Genomic DNA, 27,063 nt, shown 5'->3' with positions numbered 1-27,063 from the left:
AATTGACTGTCTGTTTAGAGCTCACCAAGTGACTTCATTTGTTTTGAAGGATGTCTGGAGACATTGCCATTAAGAGTTTTTTTCCACAAGTAAATAAACCATGTAAAGTGACGGTAGAGTAGGCTGTTGGCCAATCGTCCCTTAAAAAAAAAAAGACCTAAGAAGGCTGTGCAATGTGTTGACATTCAAAGCAAAAAGATCACTTCTGTTAGCTTAAATGTAATCAAATGTACAAAAGACACACACACACACATTATATATATATAAATACAACGCTGACAAATATGAATAATAGTGTGAGAGAGAGATGTGTGTGTAGTCTGCAATATATGAATAGACAGACAAATCTTCCAAATTCTTATTTTCATAGAACATGGGAGGTTGGATGAAATAAAATATGGGATCTTATTTTTCAAAAGAAATAAAAAGACATCAATGCCATTCATTCTTGGAAACAATCAAAGTAGAAATTTAATTTAGAAAATAAGGAAATCCCTCAACATTGGTTCTACAGCAGAGCAAATTGTTAGTGTGCACTAAGAGGAATGAGTTCACAAAAAACTTTGAGATTTAAAAAAAAAGGGGATTAAACACCATTAGGTTTCAGGGTAAAAACGACAGGTATCATGTGGAGCAAAAAGTGGTAATCAATGGAGACATATGTTTTGTCAGTCAGTCTTGCTACCTTCAGGAGTACATGAGCTTTTTTTCTTTCTCGAAAGACATTATCGGCCGGTTGCTGCAACAAGTGCTATTATATACAAATGAACTCTTTTTAAAACCACAAAGTAATCGATTCCTTTCAAGATGTGACATATGACGGAGCGCTTGTGAACGTCCTCTCTCATGGCCGTTAAAAAAAATAAATACATAAACCAAGCCAAGGTATCTTAAGGTGTATCTAAAAATTGTGGGAGCTTTACAAAAGCAGTAACGAGGAGGAGTGAGATGAGTGTAGCTGCTACTTGGCGCCAGGGGGCATGTAGTAGGGGTGAAACAGTCTCTCGTGGGCATAGCCCTGCAGCGCATTGTGCGTGTGCATCAGTAACTTGGGGAAGCGGACGGTGAAGTAGCCCACGAAGCCGTCGGGCAGCTCGCCCAGGCTGTGCTGCACTTCGGGTGGCAGCTGGTGGTAGTGAGCCTTCTGCAAAACAAAAAATAAATAAAACCACAGGAAGTCAAAGAAAAAGCGTCGTGAGGAAGTGCAGGAAAGAAGCCAGCGGGCTGACCTTATTCCTCATGGCCCTCAGCAGTTCTCGCACTGAGCTGCCTTTGTACGTCCTGAAACGCCTCAGGTCTGCACAGGGGACATGGAAAAGTTGTATCATTGTCAAAATTTTTAATGACGCACGTGGCAGACAGAACAATTAAATGCCGCTCCACTAGATGGCAGAAGATGAATTTAGACGAGATCATTGTACAGTGGTACATCTTCATATGAAATTTTCTAGTTATGAAACGCCTCATATGGGAAAATATTGCCTTTTGTTAAGAAAGAAATTTCAAGATACGAAAGGTAAAAATACAGTATGGGCTGCTACTCGCAGCTCCGAGTTTCCTGAATGCAACATACTTATAGCTGCTCTGCCAGTGGCTATTACCGAGCATCACCCTAGCATCCCATTGTATAAGGGGGATTTCTACCATATGTGTTTGTGCAGCGTCTTCGTCATTCGCCCCTCGGCTCTTGAGGCGTTCCGATAGTTTTATGGAAATCACCCATAAAAAGTGTTCACCAGTCCAGCGATCGCTCACGATGCTGATGTTTTCCTTGGACATTTTCAAAGGATTGTTAAAAGCCGACAAAAGCAAATGTCCTTGGATCAGTTCTTTATAAAACGCCAGGCAAAAACCACTTTTGAGAGAGAACATGAACTAAAGAGGGCAAAAAAAAACATGGGGACGCAGTTAAGTTAAATTACCATCATTTTTATTCTTTACACTGTTCTTTGTTACATTATGCACAACTCTCATTTATTGTGCAATAATCTAACTGTAACATGTATTTGTTCCATATTTTGATGCATTTTTATGCTTTAGAAAACATTTATGTCTGAATTTTGGGGGTGCTTGGAACAGATTAGGGCATTGACATGGAAAACGCGTCTCGACTTACATTTTCTAGTTAAGAAATTTCTTCCAGAACCAATTTATTTCATCAGTAGAGGTACCACTGTTTATTTCAGTACAGTGTGTCAAGCCATTTGCGGGGGATGCCATGAATGGCGAAAATTAGAAAAAGGGATTTGAACTTGCCTACGGCTGCCACAAAATGGTTTTAAAATTGTTGTATCTTAAAAGTAGAACACACACTGGCATTCCTTTTGGACTGACTTACCAACCCAGACAAAAATACTCAACTAAGCATCAACACCATGCATCTAGCATGTACACAATCATAAACCCATGCTACAGAAACACGTTATTCAAAACTAACAAACCATCTTCACATGAGGCTCAATCATATTAACCAGCAGTGGGTTTCTCAACCTTTTATTGCCCCAGTGCATCCATTTAAAATCTTAAAAATTCTCACAGTGCACCAAATAAAAATGTAGTTTAGTAGAGAAGTCGAGCAACGTGTTTCGGTTTCTTGTGTATTGCTGTCATATATGTTTTGCATCATTTTCTTGATCTGCATTGAGAACCCCTTAAAACCGAAAGGGGCGATCCTACATGTAGTTCAAACTGTGAAGTAGTTTTCAACTTTGCAGCCTTGCATATGGATGTGCATCTTACCCATCTGCAGCGGGGTAGAGATGTGCAGCCTCCAGTTGGTCCGGACCACCCCTCGGTGCTCGCGCTCAAGGTTCATCACAATCTCACTATCGGCTGGTTCGTTCTCAATGCGGTCGCTCACATCCTTTGTGAAAACACACACACAGCAACCAAATGAAAATAAACCCCAATCCATCCATTGTTTTTATTGTGCTTGTTGGGCTCAAAGGAGGGTGCAGTAGCCATACATTGTACTCAAGAGTACAAGGAGTACTGTTACAGTGAAACTCCTATACAACGGAATCATGTTTGCAGCAAGACATTTTTTACAACAGGGGGTTTTTCACTGTAGCAAATTTGATCTCAGATGTAAACACGTAAACACACACACGCACACACACACACACACACACACACACACACACACACACACACACACACACACACACGTACTGTGTGTGTACTCTATTTTTATTCCAATAGTGCATAAGTATGAGCATACACTTATTTGACACTTCATATAGTCAGTGTAGAAAGAAAAAAAGGGAAAGAAATTGCGAAATTTACGATCAGCATTCACTTTTACTTACATCAATTTCTTGGATACTGTCTTTTATTTTGCCTCTTCCGTCTTTCATTTTGCTCACATTTACCCTCTCTTCCAGCATCAGAGCTCTTCTTGTCTTAGCTGCTTGACATCCAAAGGTCCTTTTTGTAGCCATTTTAGCAATGCAACGTTCTTGCTGCGCCTGAAACTAACAATCACAAATACTTCCTGGACTCCTGTGCATGTGTAAAACAAGTGTCGTGGTTGCTGTTGCCGTTTCCGAACGAAGCAGTAGAGGTCGCTGTTGGATTAGACTTTGTTGTAGTTAATCTCGTCGCGAGGCAAGAGCAGAAAAAAATATTTCGTATCACGCAACAGGGTTTTTTTTCCCGTTGTGTATGGGGCAGGAAAGTGGGAATGGTGTTAATGCATGAAGATTTTTTCACACTAGGGGGTATTTCCGCCCATGTTGGTTTCGTTGTAGAGGAGTTTCACAGTATTTTACAATATGACTAAAGTCAAATACAGTCCTCCAAATACAGTAGTTACTTGGGTAAGTATTTGGGCTGAGCGATTTTGAAAAACATATAATTGTACCGCCCTAGAGTAAATATGAAAATTCAGAATAATAATATATCCAATTTATTGTCTGTGGGCAGTCAACAAAGTGACTTAACTTGTTTTGTAAAACTGTCCGGAGAGATTTTCATGAGCCCGTTTTCAATACAAAAACAAAAAGCCGGTTGCCAGCTTCCACATGCGTTTGGTTTTCAGACATGACTCAACAAGGCAGCGCAGAGTGTTCGACATCTTCCAAACAAGAACTCGTGAGTAAAGAGTGAGTAAGTGAGGCAACTGACTTGGAAGAAGAGCAGCTGCTTCTCGGGGCTCCAGAAGAACGGATGCTTGAGCACGCGGGCGGACGAGGGTCGAGACTCCGGGTCCGCGCTGATCATCTGCTTTATCAGATCCTCAGCCACAACGTCTTCTGATGAGGCATAACATTGCTGGACGTTAGTCACTGGAATTGGGTAACTGTCCACTGGACGACAAGGTGACCATCATAAGAGGGTTAAAAATATATTTATTAACACATGCTATGATCATTTAACAAGTTTTCACCAAAACAACCAATTGTCATCATAGATGTACTCACTTTTGATCTTAGCATCAGGGTCAAAAATTCATTACATGTTAAAACCGCTTGTTTATAATGGATGTAATTCCAGTGTTGACCACAATAGGGAGCAGCACACTTGTTTGGTTTGAAACTACATTTGAAAGGAGAATAAAATAGAAAAGTGTTCTATTGATTGTCATTTGTGCAAAGTGACATCTTCGGTCTGATAATTGATTTATGTTGTGCGATGATACGATTTTAATTTTGGATTTTGTTTTACTGTAAACACAGTGAGATCTATAACGTTTGTACAGTATGTGACAATTGACTCGACATTTTTCGTGACGTTATTATTTGTCACGCTCAGCTGTTCTGCTTGCTTTTTACTTTCAAATCTCCTAACTTCCTTAATTCTTTACTTATTGACAAAATCTAAACACCATTTAGATCCTTCAATTCAGCTCTTTTGTGTTTTATCCATTGCTCCCACTTTCAATGTGTTTATTTAAAAGTGTTGAAAGACATGTAAAAAAATAATTAAGTGCCACAAATGCTATGAGAAATATGCCTATATGGTATTTCGAAATTGCTGATTTCACTTATTATGAGGTAGGTATGAAACATAACCCCCACAATGGAGGATGGATTACTGAACTGTATTAAAAAAAACATACCCTCATGATAATTATACATAATCTAAAGAATAGAACAGTTTGTGTCTCACATTTTGCCTCAATTCAATGGACATTATGCCACCCCGAGTGTGCACACCTTCGTCATCCGGAAGCAGTATAATACAGACATACAGATATCAATTTTCGACTACATGTCAGGATAATCTAGCGGAGTTGAACGCTAAATTGTGTGGTCATTTTAAACACAAAGCCCAGGTTTTATAGGCTGAGACAAAGTCAAGAAGGCAAGTCAAGGTGCAGTGGAAGAATGCATGCAGTGAGGTCATAAAAACCGTGGTAAAATTCTTCCAGATTTCTCAAAAAAGGGACAAAAGCAACAGACACAAGCACACAGCATCTATCCTCACCATGTATAGTATCCATGAATTGCGAGAGTGAATATTCGCCAGACAGGATGTTCATTTGCCGCATCAGAGTCTCGCCAAACGGGTGTTGACCCCTGCTGACCACGTAGTAGAAGACGCAGCCGGCTGAGAAGATGTCCACAGCAGCGGTCTAGAGAGAAGTGGGGGCGCTGAGACGTCCAGAGAGAAGGAACCGCACGTATGCGATTTGGTAGAAACGTGCGAGACTCACCAGTTTGCTGGCAGGAACGTTCTGCAGCATCTCGGGAGCGATCCAGCCTTCGGTGCCCAGTATGCCCGAGCGCAATGAGAAGCTGTTCCGACCATCCTGGATCTTTTTGCACAGACCAAAGTCGGAAATGAGAGCTCGGACCTTCCCCAGTGCGCAAGGAAAGGAGAGCAGGATATTTCGAGGCTTCAGGTCCCGATGGACTGGATGAAGGATGGAGTTGGGTAGAAAAGGGAGAAGAGCACTGAGGCCATTTATTCTGTTTTTATTTACTTCAAATTCAAAATTGACATTCTTGTTTAAGGCAAGTCAATTCAAGACTTTTTATACCACCTGAAATGACATTTTACGACCAACTTCACAATAAACATAAGTAGGAAAATGCATCAAGTACATAGGGTGGGAGACAATTTTACCAAAATTTTTATTTTAACCAAAACACAATTTTCATTTTGACACTGGCAAAATAAACAATATATAAAATGATGTATACAGTAATCCCTCGTTTATCGCGGTTCATGGGGACCGAAACCACCCGCGATAAACGAAAATCCGCAAAGTAGCGAACCCCCCCTCGTAAAGGTATATGTACTGTATATGTGTATGAGTATAAATAATATTTATGAGGCCAAATTTAATAGTATACATTCATGTTTGTAGTAATTAACATTATTTAATGCTATATACTAATATATTTAAACATGTACAAGTTAGGTTAGGTTAGTGTATGAATAACGAAATACAGTAAACACATGCATGTAGTACTGTATATGTTGCTCTATGTAACTCGCTGTTGTTTTGCTAACTTTCACTGCCTCTCGCGGGCTTTTTACGGCATTTTCACTTTTTAATTTTTTTTTTATGAATATGTTTGAAAAAATCCGCGATGCGCCAAGGCCGTGATATAGCGAGGGATCACTGTACATCACAAATTTGAGGCTTTGCGTTTTGTGCAGTGCAAGCCGTTTATTGTAAAAATACTCCAGCTAACAAAATTTACATACAATCTACGGGGAAAAAAATAATTATTGTTGTCTATGGGCACCGGGACATGGACAACAAAGCCAGGCTCCAATATGAGCCAAGAAGGCGCACGCGTAGACTACTTGGTGTAGCTGATAAGAAAGTGTATGGACTCATTTACAGCTGGGGAACCAAGATAGCAATAGTTTTAGCAAAACCCACCCGGATGATTGGCAATGTTCATGCATTTTTTTCCCATTAATGTCAGAGAAGGCGAAGCTGTTAAACAATACATATACTATACTATTTATTCGTTCTTTTTGAAGAATGTTGGGGTTTCAATTTTCTTTTTTTCTAATGCATTCTCGCTATGGCGGGGATCGACTGCAGAGTAAATATAGTTGTTTAAATTGATATATTGCTCCATCTTCTGATCAAAGCAGTGTTTTGGATTTTTTCTCTTGAAACACGCTGACTGATCCCAAAAATCCGGATCATATAAAGCTTAATAACAAGACATTGATCATATGAATTATTTTTTTTAAAAAATACTGTCTCGTTCAAGGTCACGGGTACCCTGGAGCCCATCCCAGCCGAGACTGGGCAAAAGGCGGACTATACCCAGGACTGATTACCAGATCATTGCAGGGCACGTATAGAATTGAACAACCACTTTTTATTATATTAATCCCATCTATTTATTGATTTTTAAAAAAAACTTGTTCGAAATCAAAAATCTTAACTTTGGTTTGTCATATTACAGCTTGTGTGTGTGTGTGTGTGTGTGTGTGTGTGTGTGCACGCGCGTCACAAACCTATATTGAGCGAGTGGAGGTGTGAGAGGCCACACATGGTCTGCTCCAACAACATAATTGGACTCAGGTCAGGAAAAATCGAGGGATCCTCCACATACTGCAGACAAAAACATCAAAAATATACATTCCAACTCTATTGTCATTTTCGAACAACATTTTGGAATTCATAAAGATTAAAAGTGAGAGATAGTGGGGGGAGTCACGGTAGGGCAAACGCACTGACCTGCTGCAGGGTGGCGGCGCACAGCTCGATGGCGATGTACGTGAAGAGGTTGTCCCTTTCCGTGCAGAAATACCTGATGACGTTGGGATGCGTGTCGGACTCTCGCAGGAGCTGCACTTCACGCTCTGCCACCTCCAAACACTCGGGGAGGATTCGCTTCACCGCGGCACGCCGTCCGTCAAAGTTGCCCCTGGGTCGGGTGCAGCACGACGTTCGAGATAAGTGATCATTCACTCGGTGGGCATACGCGGCCACTTTCAAACATACCTGAAGACGAATGTTCCCGAGCTGCCGCGCCCAAGGGCTTCGGATGTGGTGAAGGAGATCTTACCCAAGTGCACCTCTTCGCTGTTTTCTGCTGAGAGAAATGAACAGCGGTAAATTCAAAGTCATCGGCGGGATCGAAAGAAAGTAGCACGCAGTTGGGCTGCTACCTGTGGCGGTATGAAGGCCCGCCGCGTCATTAGCATCCACGCTTGAGGCTGCGCTGCTGTCAAGTAAAGGAGTTAAAAGAGTGTCTCCTGCTGCATGCTGGGAGTCTGGGCAGAGAAAGAAGTAAATAAGTACTGTAGTCTTTTATCTTTTATTCACTCGGTGTTTGAGTTCTGTTCGGCACACCACAGTGCAGTTTGAAATGGAATCCGGCATGTTTCTATTGCAGGTTGAATTTTACTTTTATTTTTGTCTGGTCCTTTGTGGACGTGTTGTGCATGCAGCGCAACGTGACAATGCATAAATGAAACGCAAGAATAATTTGCCCCGTGTTTACCACTTGAGACGTTGGTGTTGGTAAAAAGGGCAAGGTCAGAAGATTCAAGGGTCAGCATCAGCGTGTTGGTCTGTGTGCGCTGGACGCAAGTTTCAAACGTCTCCTCCAGTTGCTGCTGCAGAGCTTTGAGCTTCTTGGCTGCTCGCTAGTTAAGAAACATGACGGACGTCAGGGTCGAGATATCCAGAACAAAATGAATGAGGTGAGGGTGAAGAAGTCTCAAGTGGAGTGACTCACGGTATATGTGAAGGCCAACGCCAACCATCCTCCCAGCAGGACGGTCAGCACAGCCAGAGCCAGGCAGTCCTGCGTCATGTAGACGGGATGCACAGCGACCGACCTCTGGGAACCTCCCGATCCTCTCCTGTCGCCGGCTCCTCGGCTGTCTTTGCCATCGCTCTGGACAACTGGCCAGAACTGGAGGATTACAGAGACATGAAACGACGGGGATGGACATCCTTGAGAAAGGAGATATATGGCCCCCGGATAAGGACTCACGGGGTAGTGGTTGGAGCGGCAGGTGCGCGAGGATGGAGAGGTGGGGGATCGAGGAGGGATGATGGTTTCACTGGAGCACGGCAGGCTGTGCCGGGATTCCCTTAACATGGTGGTGTGCGCTAATGGCGGGACCTCGTGGTAGCCTGCAGCACATTGAGGCCTTTAGAAGGATGGAGGCTTGGACTACAATTAATCAAATCCAAATCGACATTGCAATGTATTCGACTGCAATTTTCAAATTACAAAGGTTGCAATTTGGAAGGGGGGGTTGGGGGGGGACTCCTCATTTCAGTCAGTTGATAGGCTTTTATACATACAGTTACGAAATGAATTGGTTCTGGAAGAAATTTCATAACTAGAAAATATTGTAAGAGACGTGTTTTCCATGTAAATGCCCTAATCCGTTCCAAGCCCTCTCATAAAGCATAAAAATGCATCAAAATATGTAACAAAAAATATTACAATTAGATTATTGCACAATAAATGAGATTTGTGCATCATATAAAAAACAAAGAATAAAGAATAAAAATGATGGTCATTTCACTTTTATCTGCATCCTCCTCGTTTTGTGCCGTCTTTAGTTCATGTTCTCTCTCAGAAGTGGTTTTTGCCTGGCGTTTTGCAAAGAACTGATCCAAGGACGTTTGCTTTTGTCGGCTTTTAACAATCCTTAGAAAATGTCCAAGGCAAACATTAGAAAAGTGAGAGATCGCCCGCCTGGTGAACACTTTTTCTGGGTGGTTCACATTTACGTAAACCGATCAGAACGCCTCATGGCGTGGACACAAGACTGTGGTTGTGCTTTTCCCCATGGAGAGTCGCTTGAGTCGGCAACACTAACATTACACTAAATATTAAGCGGTTTCTTCCATCTTTAGCAGTAGTAAATACCAGAAGTACATTTATTCAATTATTTGAATTACTTCTGTGTAGATGCATTCCAAGTACCTATTAACAGCCAGTGGTTTTTGCGGCTGCTGGTGCTGCCAGGAGGATAGCGCACATCAGTGGACGGCATGATCTCACACTCCCCTTGCCCGCTGACCGTCACGCCGGCCGTCTCGGGACCTTCAATCCGGCGCAGGGTCAGACCTCGAGGCTGCCAGGGAAACGAGAGCCCGTCATTGAGTCCGCTCGTCACAGCACGTGCATCGAATGTGGTATCGCGTGACTGTTGCTAGGTGAGGCTGGGAGGCGTCGCCACCAAAACTTGGCCCGAACGGTCACGGAAAATACATTTGTAATTCAACTCACCACTAAGGAGAATCCGTGGTGAACGAGGGAAGAGGAGGCATAGAGGTGCGAGTCCAGTTTCCCGACATAGAGAGTGGGCCTTAGAGAGACAGTAAAGACGGTAAAACATGGAATTTTATCCTGTTAAAAATTTAAAATGGTTGTATTTCAAAATGTCAGTTTACAAATACTCATTGTGAGTCGTTGAAAATGGAAAAATTCAAGCTCCAGGTTTACACTTCAGTCACAAGTTTTTATTGTTTTTCATTTATTTTTTGCAGCGGTCGGCCTGCCTCCTTCCCAGCCCGAGTTTTCAACTTTCCGAAATGCAAATTCATGGTTCCCTGGAGTGCCTCTCCAACCAGTGTATCATTTCAACAACCGAGTCAATCTTTTCTTGTATGACTTGTTTTTGAAACACGTCTGTGAGCGAGCAACATTCACCGCAGTACTGGAAGCGAAGGAATGAAAATCACCTGGCCTGGAGGGAGCTTCCTGACATCACTCACAACAGCACAAAAAAGTTGCACACTTGTTGCCAGTTGCTTGTTTTTGGAAAACGGTCATTCAATGGAGCGACAATATTATCACGTTGGCAACAACGGCAAGCCGCGCGGTCTGTCGCAAGCCCGACTTGCGGACCCACGGTTGTCATGGTAACAACAGCCATACTGAGACCGGACATAAAAAAAAATGTGCCACGCCGAAATGGAGTGATTTGAACCAGCGTGACACAAATGAATGTCACCTGAGAATTCTTTTAACCCTTTCATACACCCGCTAACCTGGTAACATGATAAGATGTGCATTGTCGTAACCGCTGTCCCTGAATGGGTTTCATCGAATTTAAGAATAATCTACCTTTGGTATATTTCGAGATGATTTGGTAATTTGTGGCTTTTTTTTTTTGCAAAAAAAAAAAGTAAACATTATTTTGTCATTATAACAGAGTGACAAGACAGTGACAAATCATTTCCAAAATTCCAATTGTGACTTGCTCATATGCACGATTTCAGAAAACATTCAACATTCAAATGCATAACTTCTGCTGAATTTGTGTGACGTGTTATAATGGTGGGATGTTATCGTCAAACCTGCCATTTGGCAACTGTCTTCCTGAGATTCCTTTTCAGTAAACTCCAAATTGTTGCCGTAAATTCCGATACATGAATGGGTTTCCACCTTTTAAATTGCACTGACAAGAAAAAAAACTTTCGACTCTCACATCGTTAATTGCACTGATGTCGAGTTATTTTGCGTGCGCGCGTGACACTTACACAAGTTGTGTTTGTGTGCTGGCTTGCTCCTTCACAAACTGATAGCTCCACTTCAGGGTGGGGTGGGCATCCGTCTGCTTGCCGGCGACGGGGGAGGAGGAGAAGGTGAGGAAGCGCAACGTCTCAACGGCGAGCGACAGGTGGGGGGCGTGTCTGAGCGAGTCGCCCGAGTACAGGTAGACCCCCACCACGGGCGAACCGTAGTCCTGACTCCAGAGCACATCACCTGGAGGAAGACGAGTTGGAATCTCACTCGGGCTGAGGCGGGAATAAAGATCCATATTCCAAATGGAAGAAGTCCTTACCTGACTCCCTGTCAACGGTAACCACAAGGCCGTCGCCACTGGACACGAGATGAGCCATCCCTGGAGGGAAAACGCATACAGAAATACATACTTTTATTTATTATGTTATTATCAAAGTGTGTGTTTTTTAATGAGTTGTATGTGCATTTCCCAGTGGATCAATACTAAAAAAAAAAAAAAGTTATTTTAGGGTACTGGTTGAAAAATAATAATAATGTAGCGACATCACTCTCCAACTGTACCTAAAAAGGGCGACACCTTTTTTCGGTGTGTGTGCATGATGGACAAATAAGGAAAAAGAATTGGTTATAGACTCTCTGCAGACATTCCGCAAACAGTGGAACAGTTTTACACATCGGACGCCGATTACTCGTATGCTCGCCTTGGGTTAAGCAAAGCGTTCGTAAGAATCAAACCATCTCAATCACAAACATAACGTCTTAGCACTGTAATTCCAAGTCGTCCGGTTTATGAATCAGAATTTTGCGATGTGAGGCATAAATATCCCTTAGCGGTAGCTTACGATGGTGATGGCAAGCATTAGGAGTAGCACTTAACGGTAGTCGAGTTTCTCATCATAAGGCAGAGCGGAGTAGTCGTTGTACGTGGCGTTCCATCGCAGCTCCTGCTTCTTGGTATCGAACATGGTGACCATGTACTCTGCAGAGGAGGAAACACAAGCGCAGCTACCACTCTGAAGGGAATGAAGACGTGGTGAAAAATCTGTGCATGCGTCAATGTGCGTTCCACCTGTGCGTCCGAGGTAGAGCAGGGGAGTGTTGGCACACATGGAATCAGACGAGGATGTGGTTAGACTGGTTTGCTTTGCTCCTGTTTCAGGATCCATTACAAACCACACATCCTGCTTTTTGCCTGTGAAAAAACAAAACAAAACAAAACGTTCTTTTGGTCTTTTGGTCATGGTGAGCGTAAAAGTGTAAAAATCAGAGTAGAAGTATTTCTGAATGTTTTATTTAAAGATGAAATGGACATATTTCCTGTCAAAAGGGGTCAGAAAGTATCATAATTATTCGTCCCTCCACTTCTTTCCATTTAAATTTGCCATGTTCATGTAAACGTGTACACTTTTCTTTGATAGAATGACATCAATTGGGTTTTCAAGCGTGATTAGAAAGTAGCTGATTTATGTTATCTCTCTCTATGTTACTCAAACTGGAATCATGATTTGCTGTTCACATCTGGTTGCTCTCCGCCTGATCGCAGTTCCAGCAAGACTTCTGTGACAGATGTACTGTACACCTTATTCTGGGCGCTTGCGACACTGCATTTCACATTAATTTAGCAGTTAGCATTAGCTTCTCCATCTTCTCAGGTTCCATCTTGTTACTCTGTGTATTTGCATACTTAGCAACTTTTAGTGATAGTCTTACTTGTTCCTCGTTAGTTACTGAGAGGAGAAGATCCAAGCCGCACAGCCCGTAGCGACCCCCCCCCCCCCATATCGGTGCAGTGCAAGTTAGCTTAAAAAAATTAAAAAGGCATCTTTGACGAGCACAAAATCCTTTTGTCTGATATCCTGATATCCATCCCAAAATTATAAATCATTCAACCCTACTCAGAAGTGTGGGAGGTTTAGCGGTTGATGGGTGGGTTATTTTTTTTCGGCTTGATTTAATGGTTCCGTGACGAGGGGGTGGATGGTTTGCATGCACCTCACCTGTATAGAGGATGCCATCAGAGCTCCTGCACGGAGCCGACTGAACCAGCTCTGGAATGGTGAACGGAAGTTTCTGGAGAACACATCGCCAAAACAACATTATAAATTGAACACACCATCTTCTCGCTTCATTCCTCACCATCAGGCCTTCTTTGTGCTTGCCACCGAATATGTATAAGCTGCCGTCGTTGGGGTCTGGGAGAAAACTTGGCCTGGGGGAAAAAAAAATATACACATACATACATATATATATATATATATATATATATATATATATATATATATATATATATATATATATATATATATATATGACAAGTGTCTTATGATGAGTGTGTGTGTGTGTGTGTTACTGACTCTGTGATGTTGATGGCCACTTGTATAACAGGATCTGACAATTTTAAAAAAGGGCACATTTATTATAAAACAGTCAAATATATGACATAAAAGGAGAACTGCCTGTTATACAAACCTTCTCTTAGGGTCCACTTGATGTCTCCCGTCTGTTTGGAGACAGCATGCAGACTTCCGTCCAGCGTGGAGACAAACAGAAGGGATTCTGGGAGGGAGACCGCCTTGTCCCCCGCCACCTGATGGCCATAAACAAACACATGAGTGTGCATATTGGGAGTGGCAGGTCCTCAAATCTTTCTACTCCATAAAATATTGCAAGTTCCTTATTTAGCAGGATATCCTGACAAACACCCATCCCATGTTTACCTACAACCTGGTCAAAACTCTCATCTACACAATTGTGCAGTCCATGGACCAGACCCTGACATGACGAGCAAAAAATTAATAAAAAAAGAGGAATTCATGTTAACTAAAAATGTTTGCCGGCGGACTGAAATGAAACAATGTTTTTCCTTTTTCAAATTGTAGCCTTTATGATTTGGACATTGTATTCTATTTCACTTCGATGTCGACTTAAATTTGATTAATTCTTCAGCCACCCTTTTTCAAATTGTAGCCTTTATGATTTGGACATTGTATTCTATTTCACTTCGATGTCGACTTAAATTTGATTAATTCTTCAGCCATTTTAGGGAATAAAGGAAAATGGGTACAAAAAACAAACACCGAAAAGTGAAATTGCAAATAGTGAGTTCTCCTACTGTTTGTAGCATGCACAATTGCAAGACACTATTATTATTATTTAGTTGCTGTTGTTGCAGTGATTAGAAATTACAGTATACGATCAATTATGTGGTGGATGGATGACGAGTAACTCCACTGACTTCCGACGCCGAGGACTGGGGTTCAAATCCCCCGTTAGAGGGAACAGTAGCATTCAAATGGATTCATCGCGGTTCGGCGTTTTCCCAGTTGTCGCTATGTTGCGTCAGAAAGGGCATTCGGCGCAAAAACTGTGCCAAATATGTCATGCGAGTAACTCGCTGTGGCGACCCCTGACTTAAGGGACTGGGCCGTAAGTCAAACAACAACAACTACGATAAATTATGCCCAATGACAACTTTGAAGTGTTGCTTGAAATAGCCACAGAAGCCCAGAGGAACGCCTCACTGTTAATCGTAGCACACAAACAACATTAAGTGTCAACCACATCAAAGACAGTAAAAAGAACAAAAAAATCACCTGAGATATTTTGACTTCCCACGAGAGAAGCAGAAGTAGGCACAACAGCAGGCGCTCCAAAGCTCCCATGACACCCACCTTCTCCTCGAGGCTGCGAACTGAACTCAAAAACAAAGCTCGAATTGCCCCTTGAAATCCCAGTGTGGGGGGCCCACACGTAACGTCATTTCAAAGCCTCTGTGCGCAACAAAGAGGTGGACATGTCACCGTTTTAAGACAGTGCCATCATTTTCAACTTGTCTGTAAGCGCAACGCAACGGTCAAATACACGTTTCCGTGTTTGGGACGACCAAGTGACGTCATAACACAAAGTAGGAGGGAACCTTTTTTTTGTTTTGAATGACACTGCGCTCACGGCCAATGAGAGAAGCGATAAGGGGCGGGGTTGAGGGAAGCGTCTCGAACACGTGTGAAAAGGCAGAGCAGCGGGAGACAGTGTCCCAGTGCGCCGTTTTGTGCAATAGAAAGTAGTGGAGCCGTTCATTCTTCTATTTGTGAGCTTACATTGACCCACGCACATTATTTCACAACAATTTAGCCCAGTATTTGAAGGCTTAGTTCAGTTCATTTGAAACAAAAAAGAGTCTTCATTTAAGACAGACCTGTTAAAAAAGGGCGTACAGTACTTTTCTTTTTGGGGGCAGGCATGGATTTTTTTTCCTAATGGGGTACTTGACGAATACATAGGAGGGGCTGATAAGACGGTTTCTAAACATTTTATAATAATAATTAAATGCTGGAGAGGGCCGGGGATGATGCCACAATGGGGCCGGCGAGGGGGTGGGGGTCAATAGCCCTGTCAGAATTCCGCATCGCCCCAGTTAAGCCCTTTCATCATTTTATTTGATATTCTAAAATATACTTATACATTATTTTCACAGCCCCGTATGTATTGCGAGAGATTAAAAAAAATCATGCAGCCATGCCAGAGAGGAGTTTAACTGGGCCTACAAAAAATCTGATGGGGCTACAGCACCTAATAGTGTAGCAGCACCCCTGATTTGCGGCAAATTTGGACACAAGACAAACCCGCTCATGGGTTCACATCAGTTATCAAAATATTTTGATTGTTAATGTTCATCATAATCATGAACTAATGTGTGAATTTGAGAAAATACTCCTATTTCTTGAGTTATATAAAGCCCCTATAAAATGAAATCATTGATATGTTTCAAAATACATCATACGCATCTGACGATAATTGCTTAAAACCCTGCAAAGAAAGACTATGTAGTTCTGAATTGCGGAGATACAGTGTTAAACTGTTTGTTGCTTTTTTGGCTGTGTTAAAGTGGCCCCCAGTGACACGCATCCAGCATGAGTTACACCTCCCTCACTATATCATCTATGATATACCACTACAGTATTCATCACCCGGAAAACGCATCTTCCATGAATGCCACAATTTACCGAACAGCTTAGTCTCATTATTTAAAAAAGAAGGTGACACCCACCTCTCATCCACATGTAAAGAGGCGCCTAGGAAGGCTAGTAGCACACTAGCTAGCTGGTGGCTAGGACCTGTCATCACGGCAAGGAAAACCCCCCCGGTGGCATATATTATTGCCACCGGCGTTTGCAAATCCCTGCGACCTAACTATAAGTCCGTCACTTTGTGTTATAGCGGAGAAGTCATTAAACTGACAATAACATACAGTTTTTCTTTTCCAACCCATTCTGAAATGCACTGGCCTTAGTAAGTTCACTTTCAACCAAAGTATGCCAACGTCAAATAGTTGCAATCACATTTTTTTATTACCCGGCAAAATATGTCTCATATCTTTCTCTACCTATAATTTATCAAGAAACCCATCAGAGTGCTTTAACATGGGCAAATTAAGTGTCACAGAGTAGCTTTTAAGTGATTTAGCTGCATCCATTCCCAAGTGAGACAAATATACAAAAATTCGGATGGAAGACTGGTAGGCACTTGTTGTCTCATGAGGTATTTGCTCAAACAAGCAGCATTGCAGACAAGGTCTTGAAAAGCTTTTTTTGGGGGTGGTGGATGAGAAGCGGCCTACCGGTGGTGTAGCACGCCGTCTGGTTTGGGGTAGCCAAACAGCTCAAAGTCTGGTTGGTAAAGCTTGTACAGTTCCGTCCTCATTGAAACAGGAATTTGAGCAAACCAGTCCCTTTCCCAGCTGGCTGCCGTTCGGTTTCTCGCCCCCGAAGGGAACCGCAGCAGATGATCCACTTGCAAAAGCTTGAGAAGATGCTCGGCATCCGTCTCCAGCGTTTCCAGTCGCCCGATGAAGTCGTACTTCACCTGGCACGGATGGCAGAGACGGTAAACCTAAAACGCATAAAAAACACATGCATTTTGAAATACAATATATTTCAATTTAATCATTCAATTCATCAATAAACGGACCAACCAACTAACTTGTGTCATGATAGTAAACGCTTCTCAAATATGACCATATGTCCAGCGCTTGGGAGGATCGTGGACTGAACATGGAGCCAATAAAGTTTTTTTTTTTAATATCTTGTATGTCAATCAAATCTAAGCATTGTTCTATTTGCACTACATATATATATATATATATATATATATATATACACTGTGTATATACAGGTATATTGCTTTTATACGTACATCCTTATTTGCTTAGTGAGGTATTCAAAGTTGGCTCATTCTTGCAGCTAATGAGCATAAAATGGTGCCTTTAAGAGCTGCACCTGTCAAAACAATGTTTACAATAGCACACTGTGCACTTTATGGCAGTAATACAAAGTAGTAGAACGGAAACGCATGCATGATGTCATTGGTACACTGGTGTGGTTATTTACGAATGACCACGCAGTGGTGGGAAGTCAAAAAGTACTGTGCTCATACTTTACGGTGTTTAAGTAGAGGTGTGTGTACTTAACTTGACTATTTCTTTCTTTTGGCAACTTTTTATTTTCACAGTGGTAGCTTCCTTTTCAGATTTTTTGGGCTTCAATTCCATGGACATGGTGTGCATGCCTTTGCCACAAGAGGGCAATATAATGCAGACATTCACACACATAAAGCGGCGTTTCAAAACTGACTTTATACTTTGCAGTAATAGTTGTCATTATTCACAAAAGAAAATAAATATATGCCTGTGAGTCATGTTAAATATCCTGTGGCTCCACCATTACCGTTCAAATATCTTTTGCTTAAAGGGTCACAACTTAGTGGCACAGATGCTATTAGTTTTAGTTAGCCCGTCCGTCCGTGTATGAAGCTTTACTCTATTTTATTAAGACAAAGCTATGGGGTTGTTTTAAAAACACATAGAAATTACATTTGTTTTATGTTTCGTTTGAGAGTAAAATTCAACTGGGAGAGGCAATAAACAGCTTGAGGCTTCTCTTTTGGAAATAAAAATGGTGGCAAAGCTCTGGGTACATTGCGTAACACCTGAGTTAGAGTTGGCTGGGGCTTGGTTTAAAAAAACAACACGCGAGACCAAATGTGATTTTAGCAGGAAACTATTTTGTGTGCAGAGAAGTTTTTTTTTCCTGTTATCAAAAGGATGGGATGTCCCGTAAGCGACAGTATTTTACATGCACGTCATTACTTTTACTGAGGTACAAGAGTTGAATCAGTAATTCTACTTTTACTGCTTCATTTTCTGAACCATGCGTATTTTTATTTGATTTTTTTTAACACAAGTCGTAATACTGTATGTCTACTTTGAGTGTGAGTACTTTTGTGACTCCACACAAGGATGTGCTGGCTCAACTCGAATGCAAGGTACTACCTGGCGCCAGTGCTCATTGAAGATGCTCTCCTTCTCCGTCTGGGCATCTAGCAGGTACGAGACGAACTGCTGGAAGGTGGGTTTGATCCCAGCCGCAAAGGCCTCAGCCGCTGTTTCCGGCAAACTCCCCGAGAGGTTGCCGTAGCGACGCAGAATGACCGAGCCAAACTGGCGGTAGAAGTCCTCGTTGGGCCTGATGGTCACAAGACAGGGTGAATAGCTCACTCATGCGCCCCGGCATCGCTGTGGTCGTCACACCTTCCAAATTTGTTTCTGAAGGCTGAGATGAGACGGACAAAGGGGTCGCGTACAAACAGGAACTTGGTGTAGTGCTGGAGCTTGAGCGCCATCAGGTGGCGGGACAGAGAGCCATAATGGCGCCAAAACCTGGTGGACACATGTAAAATGATGGTTCACATTTTTTGTATTAGTGTTGCCACACATATTTATGATTCTGCAGTCACAATTTTTTTGCCATCCTGTCATTCACTTAAACATCCACCTATGTGCTGTTTTTGTTGTTTCATTGAAATATCCACCTATTTGCTGTTTTTGTGCGCAGACCAAAGCCATTTCTAATTTAGAAATATTGCTTTGGCGTCATCTTGTGGCATCTTGGTATCAAGGAACTAAGTTCAAGGCGAAGGAGCTTCAATTCGTGATTCTCTTCTCACAGAAAAAAAAATGCTTTGCATGTGACATTTATAATCTATTACCAAGATTTATCAGGGGCGGGGTTGTCAGTTACCCACATTCATTCATTATTTGCAGCAAGGCTCAGTTCCTAAAACTGTACAGGGAGCCAACAGTTATCACTGCATATATGTACACAATCACGGACCCATAGTACATCAAGGACTGCATTTAGTAGTTCAATTCTTCAACACAGCCAAACACCTTCACATATGGCTCATCAGCAACGTTAGCTGCTATATTAGCCCAAATAACATGCTAGCACAAACGAACGTAAAAGTGAGAGCAAAGAAGGGCAAAAAAAAAAATGTACACACTAGCACTTGACACAAACGATAATTAATCATTAAACTCACCTTTTGGCATTCACACACAATAATAAATGTTCGGGAATACGAGTAAATAGTAAGAGCAAACTAGAAAACAGGGAATATACTGTATATCTGTAACTGCATCAGGAGGGAAGCAGAAATCTACAGTCACTTTTACTTTTTGGGTGGATTTAAGGAGCAAAACAAGGATGAACAAGGCCCCATTGGGTCACGGAAGGAGTCATATAAGAGACAGGTGTTTCAGGGTCACAAAGTCCCGCAAACACAGAGAGCTGCGGACACTAAATGGCAAAGAAAGCTCAGGCTGTGCCTGCTCTTTCTTTCAGCTCAGTAAATAACTCATTTTAGGCCATGGATAGTTGGCAAAACATGTAGTCCAAATCCTATGGTGGAAGCTTCACCCGAACGCTGCCCCGAGGAAAATTCTTGTATTACGTCATTGAGGAATGGGTGAATTTACTCACACGTCAGAGCAGGGGTTAGGAGCAATGTTGTTTTCATACAAACTGTCCAAGGGGACAACAATAATATTAAAAAGTCATTACTGTGTACTATTATATTTATTTATTTATTTTTAAAAAAATTTAAACTATGTCCAGAATATAATTATTTGACTTCATACTATGTGCACAAGTAAACTTTTTTTTTTTAAATGATGCATCAATGTGAGGATTCACACTCGCATACGAAAATAGCAACATTCTTTGGAAGTACATATCAATCCAAAATGATGACAACTCCTCAGCCCGGGAAATGATTAGCACTTCAAAAGTAAGTGATAATTACCGGTACATTAAACAGGTTTTTCATTTGCGTGACCTTGATTTCCAAGCGCAGTAGTTCCGAAAAGCCTTATCGTAACCGTTGAAAACCATTTACAAACTCAATACATTTAATGGTGTAAATGGGTTACTTACTATCAAATTAAACTCTGTGAGAATGTCTACAAATTTAGAATGAGTAAACCCTCATTGACCTGCATATGACAGAATTTTCCTTTTACGATATATATGGAAAAAGTTTAAAATCCTTAGGACTGTTGTTAACCAAAGAAAAGAAATTCTGCTCTACCAAAACTTTTATAGGATCTCACTTAGGTCATGTTAATCCCTTGAAAGAGCTTGTTGGTCTTGGGCAGTGCTTCTCAATTGTTTTTTGTTACCTCCCCCCACCCCGGCCAGGAAGAAAAAAATATTTCACCCCCCCCCTGCAACTCTCCGCTATGAATAGCATCATATGTCTATAAGATTTCTGTAAGTAGCTAACACTCCTTGCAGACTGTGACAATGAGAGTGCCATTGCCACCTACTGTACAGGATGTGCAATTACACTCTATTCTACTACCCACAGCCCCCCCCCCCCTCTAAAAAAACAAAACAAAACAAACTAACTAACAAAAAAGAGTAATGAACATCCGCAATTATAATATATATTTCTTCCGGTTCCACGAAGAACGTACACATTCTGAATTTGAACCTGGTCACTGAAGATTGTCAATCATGTGGCATACTTGGCAAAAGTGAGATGCAGCGTGGAATTGTGTACGAGGTCCGGGGGAACCGACTCCGGGTCAGTGTAAGGCTTTCCTGAGATGGGCGAGACCAGAGACTGGGACAGGACCACCATCACCCTTTTCCAGTTGGTGCACGCCACCTGAACGGACATACAAACATCGTGGTTAGTGAGGTATTTGGAGCGTTATTACATCGAGCAATTGTGACGATTGAGTTCAAGTGTTGGTGGGACATTCCACACACGTAAGCGGCGCCGTTAGCGTTTTCATCATGCGTTTATAAAATGGATTGATATGTGATTAAATGGATTGGAAAATATTTTTGGAAAGTGTCCTGTGCATTGAGCTGTGTCACATAGTCCCACGGGGCAGAGGATGCCACGTAGCAAGGTGGTGGTGGACCCCAAAAAGCAGGCAGGACGGGGGGAGGAGCAGGGTGTATTTGAAGAAGTGTATTGATAAAACACAGAAAACTAAATCCAAAACAAAGTCATGAAAACAAAACGAATCCAAAGTAACAAACAAAAACCAGGGCAGAAACTAAAAACTCTCAATAACAAAAACATGACCAAAACATGACTGCAACAAACATGACAGTAGCAAAAAGCAACAATGACCCAACACTGAGTGTTCGGGCAGGAGTCCTTTTATACAACTAATAATTACCTCATGACCAACAGGTGTGCAACTGCAGGGGGAGCCCTACAGTGCCACCTGTTGGTCCCAAACCAAATCATGACAGAGGATGTCTCATCATTCAGATTCTCCGGAGGCCAAAAGTAAGTCCACTCATCTTTTTTTCCTCATCGTTTATGATTGGTTAGCTAGTTAAGAGACGGGTTAAAATTTTGGGCCAATCTCGCTCGCTGCATCATTTTTTTCAAAGTTCTTGGTTTATTTTTCAAATATATTTTTAGAGGCGCAACGAGTAATTGACAAGTAATGGATCATCAAATTAATCCATGGTTATTTTGATAATCGATTCATCGTTTTTATCATTTTTTGTAGTCATCCATTAAAGCAGACACATTATTTCTGTGCTGAATTAAAATAAAAACATTTGCAAACATCTGCTGTTTACTAAAACAACAATCATCATTGTTGCCTTTTTTTTCCCTGACATATTACATACCAAACCAGGAACGTAATCTTTATGAGTTTGTGCATTTTCCGCGCTGTTAATTTGAAATGTCATTTAATATAAGGATGGAAATTAAACTTAAAAAAATATATCACAGATTCATTGTCAAAATAATGGACAGATTAACTGATTATTAAAATAATCATAGTTGCTCCTCCATATGTGTTTTTCAATCACTTTAATGTGCTTTGTGTCAACATGCAAATTGCGATGTTTTCTCTGTCACTCAAATCAGAAGTTTCAGTGTAATAAGACCATGACACAAAAAATGAGCTGCCTAAAATGGACTAAGAATCATATTGGAGTAGTTCAATACGCATATTAACAGATGCAGAGTTGAGAAGGATGCAAATGCAAAATTATTTTGAGTTGTAAGAGGTCAAAAGCATTTCATTCGTGGTATTCTCTACCTTGGGCACGTAGCAGTAGATGATCTGATGCGTGTCATCCACGATCAGATGGTCCAATTCCCTGTTTGGGATCTGCTCAAATGCACGAGTCCTTCCGGGGAAATCGTTCCCGGAACATACATCCATGATCCTCTGCTTCCTCGCCATCTGCTCTCGGCTTCCAACCGAATCGCGACTCTCGTCCCCTTCCTCATCCTCTCTTTCCAGCTGTGGCCGCTCTCTCCCCTCCTCGCTTTTGTTCATCCCCGCCGGAGGCCACATCGTGCTGGATATTCTGGCAGAGGATGCCGGGAGCGTGGCGGCCGGGAGCGGGCGCCCCGTGGTGCTCTGAGGGCAACGCTCGTGTTTGCGGTCCCGCAGAGGGTAGAGGTTGAAGCCGCCGACGTCGTCCCAGTAGGTGATGATGAGAAGGATCATGAACAGAGAGCCCAGGATGAACGCCACACGTAGGCCACGCCACGTTCCCATAGTTTAAAGTGCGAAAGCTCCAGGCTGGGCCGAGATTGGTGCAGAAAAGAGGAAGAGGTTATCTGAGCTCCATGGCGCAGGACGTCTATCGCGGAAGGGGACACTTCCTACTCAGCAACTGCAGCTGAAACAAGCAGGAAATGTGATTTGAGAGTTTGGCTTCCTGACAACATAAACGGAGCAAAACTGGTCAAAATAGCGAGTGAGGTCACAGCAGTCTATTATGTCATAAATTGTGAATAAATGGAACACTGATGTTGCAGCGGTAATCGAGCGAAACAATTCATTACATTCAATTTGACTGGAGTGGAATGCAAATTTCAAATCGTGAAGGCTGCCATTTGGGTATTTTGTTTGATCAGCAGGCTTAAAATATGATGTCTATCTATCTATCTATCTATATATATATATATATATATATATATATATATATATATATATATATATATATATATATATATATATATATATATATATATATATATATATATATATATATATATATACAGTATATATATATATATACATACACACACTCACACACACACAGAAAAAGTCCGTCTATAATTGAGAGCCACTGAAATGCATTGGACAACACATGTGTGGGTCCACTGTCAATAAATCTTATTCTAAATTAAAAAATTGATCATCCTACAACATTCACGCACACATAATCATGCCCGAAAATGTACACGATAAAATGAACCAACAGTTCTTGCTTTCTGTGGGCGTAAAAAGCAGGATTACAGCGAATGAAATTCAATAATTTTCAAACCGGTCTATCTGGTCTCATGTAATCCACAAAACCCTCAACAAAAATTTGGCTGTTCTGAAATAATTATCGTTTTGTTTTTGTGGTCACAAACTAAATACGTGTGTTGCCATATAGGAGCCAACAGTGAAATCGAAACCAAAATAAATTAGTTTGACTAAAATAAGGTTATTAAGTGTACAAAAATAATTATAAAATCTGAGACATAGCAGGACTGCAAACCTGGAACACACAAGGGAGTAGTGTTTACAGTAATGAAAAACAGAATCCATCACCCTTTTTCACAAGAGTAATCATGTCAAAATGCCATCATGCGTACCAGGATGTGAAAAGAGGACACCATCTGGTCTGAAGTAATCCACAAAATTCTCACTGTGCCTTCTTCACAACCCGTTTCTCACATCTGCCACTGTAATCTTCCTCTTCAAGTGTGTGATTTCATTTTGATATTTGGATCGTTGTGGTGGGTTTGCTACCACATCGGGAATCTCATCTTAAGTTTGTGAATGTGAGAGTTAATGCTTGATAGTCATTTTTGCCCTGTACATGTGGTACCTACTATTTTGCCAGGCAAGTGTCCTCTGCAGAGCCGAGAACAAAATGTCTTTGCCTAATTGTCGAGTGTGCAGTGTATCGAAACAAAGCACGATGAGAACGCAATGCACAGTGTTTGATTTTTTTTTTTTTTTTTTTTTAGTTGGGCGGGTGGAAGTGTCCCAAGAGCCTGTGGGAAGTACACTGGCCCTACTGTGGGCCCTCGGCTGTCACAGAGATGTGAACAAGCGGAGGCGAGGGGGTGGATCACCTTCACTAGAGTCAGTCTAGACCAGTGTTTCCCAACCTTCATTGAGCCAAGGAACATATTTTACATTAAAAGAATCTCACGGCACACCACCGAACAAAAACGGAGGAGAAGCGTCAGTAAAACAGGCCAAAATCTATAATGTCGACAGAGAGGCAGAGCTACACGAGAGACATTTAACCAAATGTGAGAGTGCAAAAATAAGTCTACAATCCAGATTTAAACATTTCTACATAGGGAGCTGTTCCAATTTCCATACTCTAGGGTATTGGAGCCCAAACAGGTCATACTCTTGAACCTGCTCACTTGTTTTTTTAGGTGTCAGAGTCACTAGAAGATCAGAATGATGGAAGCATTTTGTAGTGGTTGGTCAGTGGATAATTTTTTGGGCCATGCTGTCCCGCGGCAAAGTGGGTTGGAATCACTAGTGAAGACTCTAGATTCACACAAGTGTCAAGTTCAGGGCCTGGGGAACACATCAGGCAAGTTTTCATTATTTTTAAATAGATATTCCTTCCACCAGATCCTTTTGTGAGATTTTATATGCAGTATATATTTCCACGCACACACACACAGTGGCTAACAATAACGTTTTTTTTTTGGGGGGGGGTCTGGACTTGGTGTAAAAAGTTTCTGAAGCAGCGAGTGTAGGAGATGTTTTTTTTAATTGTATGTATAAGCAAGAAAAACATCTGCAAATGGAACGCCTGGTTTTGCTGGTAAAATAAGCAAGGAGGCAGAGAACTCATGCACGCAAGCCAAGGAAAGGAGAGAAATTGTTTTTTTTCCCCCTTGCTTGTGGTTTCTTTCCATTTCCAAACACTCCACGTTCACTTCATGTTTCTATTTGAAGAACATCCACTAAGTGTCACATTGCATATCTTGAGATAATATATGCATCGTCACGGAGCACAACATCGTTGGGTTCACTGAGGGATTTCTCATAATAGTAATTTCGACCCCAGAAGGACTACTTTCCCTTGTTTTGTCAGCTTATTGTGAGCCTACTAAATGTACCACAATATGTTCTTTCATGCGTAAAAACACTTTGGCGCTCTTCTTCCATCACATCCAGCAGCAGCCGCCGAGCTAAAAAAAAAAAAAAAAAGCCCAACTCCCCCCGCGAATCCTTTCATCCAGTGAGAGAACGAAGAAAGCCCGCTTCTGTTCTCTGGATTCCCTTCACGCCGGGAGCATCACGACGGCTCTTAAATTTCATTGAGTTTGACATATATCAATTCAATGGATCCCAAACCGTCATTGTGATTTTTGGACTTACCCGGCAGATGAGCTCCATGGTGGCCGGTCGGTCGGTCGGGTCGACTGACAGCGGCGTCTTGCCGTCCTTCCACCCGGTGGGGAGAGTGGCCAGGCGGGCAAGCTTTGTGGGGAGGGCTGAGCGGTTTGCTTGGTTGGCTGGTTCGGATTGCAGTCTTGAGGCGGCGTGGAGCACATCTCGCGAGATTTCCCATGCATGTACACTACAGTATTTGAGGTACAGTATTGTAAATAGACACTGCAGATAGATATGTTCCAACTGTGATATGATCATTTAAAATACAAAAACTGAATTAATTTAACTCACCAAAATGGATAGAAAATGGATTACCGTAAATAAAACTGTGCGTTTACAAGTAAGAACTTTTTTATATGATTGAAGGGGGGATATTTTCTAAGTCCATTCAAACACGCAATATTGATTATGTATGAACTTTAATGCTAAATTGCCTTGTAGAAACCACCCCCTTGTAAGCGAAAATCCGCATGTAATTGATATCTAATGAAATGAATTGGGGATATATAAACTCCTCAAAAAATAAAAAGGAACACTTACTTGGGAGTTACATTGTGCTGTTGAAGTGTTCCCTTTATCCTTTTAGCACGATTATTTATATATACTGTATAAATATATATATAAACACGCGTGCATTACCAAATAATATGCATTTTTTCTACTAATATATGGGAGTAGTGAGACAAAATATTGAAATAAAAATCAATGAATATGTAAAACCGTTGGGGATGACCTTTCCTTTAAAGACAAAGTGACACTATACTACTAAATATTAGCACAGCATACATTCTGTTGATGAACAAACCATTAGTTTTTGACTAAATGGCTATCTTGAACTAATTGTCTCACCAATAAAAAGAACGGGACCAAACCGGGCAACAACTACAAGCACAT

General features: G+C 41.6%; 2 protein-coding genes across 8 annotated transcripts; both read right to left on the bottom strand.

The window, feature by feature from the left end:
* Nucleotides 1–441: 441 nt before the first annotated feature.
* ern2 (endoplasmic reticulum to nucleus signaling 2) lies at nt 442–15,294 on the bottom strand. Of its 7 annotated transcripts, none has more exons than XM_086120275.1 (25): nt 15,011–15,294; nt 13,887–14,004; nt 13,772–13,805; nt 13,554–13,626; nt 13,415–13,487; nt 12,487–12,609; nt 12,295–12,396; nt 11,737–11,796; nt 11,432–11,657; nt 10,176–10,254; nt 9,870–10,020; nt 8,922–9,064; nt 8,661–8,840; nt 8,424–8,568; nt 8,089–8,193; nt 7,922–8,012; nt 7,655–7,844; nt 7,432–7,528; nt 5,657–5,856; nt 5,428–5,575; nt 4,126–4,307; nt 3,309–3,473; nt 2,740–2,863; nt 1,230–1,297; nt 442–1,144 (listed from the first exon to the last, which is right to left on the bottom strand). In XM_086120275.1, the coding sequence occupies exons 1-25, from the start codon at nt 15,077–15,079 to the stop codon at nt 962–964; spliced, it is 3,129 nt and encodes a 1,042-aa protein (XP_085976401.1). In that variant the 5' UTR covers nt 15,080–15,294; the 3' UTR covers nt 442–961. The 7 variants fall into 7 exon arrangements, with proteins under 7 accessions (XP_085976401.1, XP_085976402.1, XP_085976398.1 ...); XM_086120276.1 differs by having other exon boundaries at nt 4,126–4,253; XM_086120272.1 differs by having other exon boundaries at nt 12,295–12,609.
* A 1,460-nt stretch (nt 15,295–16,754) lies between these two features.
* On the bottom strand, nt 16,755–26,257 carry LOC147200057 (carbohydrate sulfotransferase 12-like). Its single transcript, XM_086120038.1, has 6 exons — nt 26,155–26,257; nt 22,834–23,425; nt 21,280–21,422; nt 19,003–19,131; nt 18,745–18,937; nt 16,755–17,306 (listed from the first exon to the last, which is right to left on the bottom strand). Exons 2-6 carry the CDS (start codon nt 23,299–23,301, stop codon nt 17,031–17,033), a joined length of 1,209 nt encoding a protein of 402 aa, XP_085976164.1. The 5' UTR covers nt 23,302–23,425; nt 26,155–26,257; the 3' UTR covers nt 16,755–17,030.
* Between the last annotated feature and the right edge of the window lie 806 nt (nt 26,258–27,063).

Source organism: Hippocampus guttulatus, chromosome 9 (genome assembly GCF_054856545.1).
Source record: "Hippocampus guttulatus isolate MCC_2025c chromosome 9, RoL_Hgut_1.0, whole genome shotgun sequence".
NCBI classification, from domain to species: domain Eukaryota; kingdom Metazoa; phylum Chordata; class Actinopteri; order Syngnathiformes; family Syngnathidae; genus Hippocampus; species Hippocampus guttulatus.
This window is presented reverse-complemented; position numbering and strand designations above follow the sequence as displayed.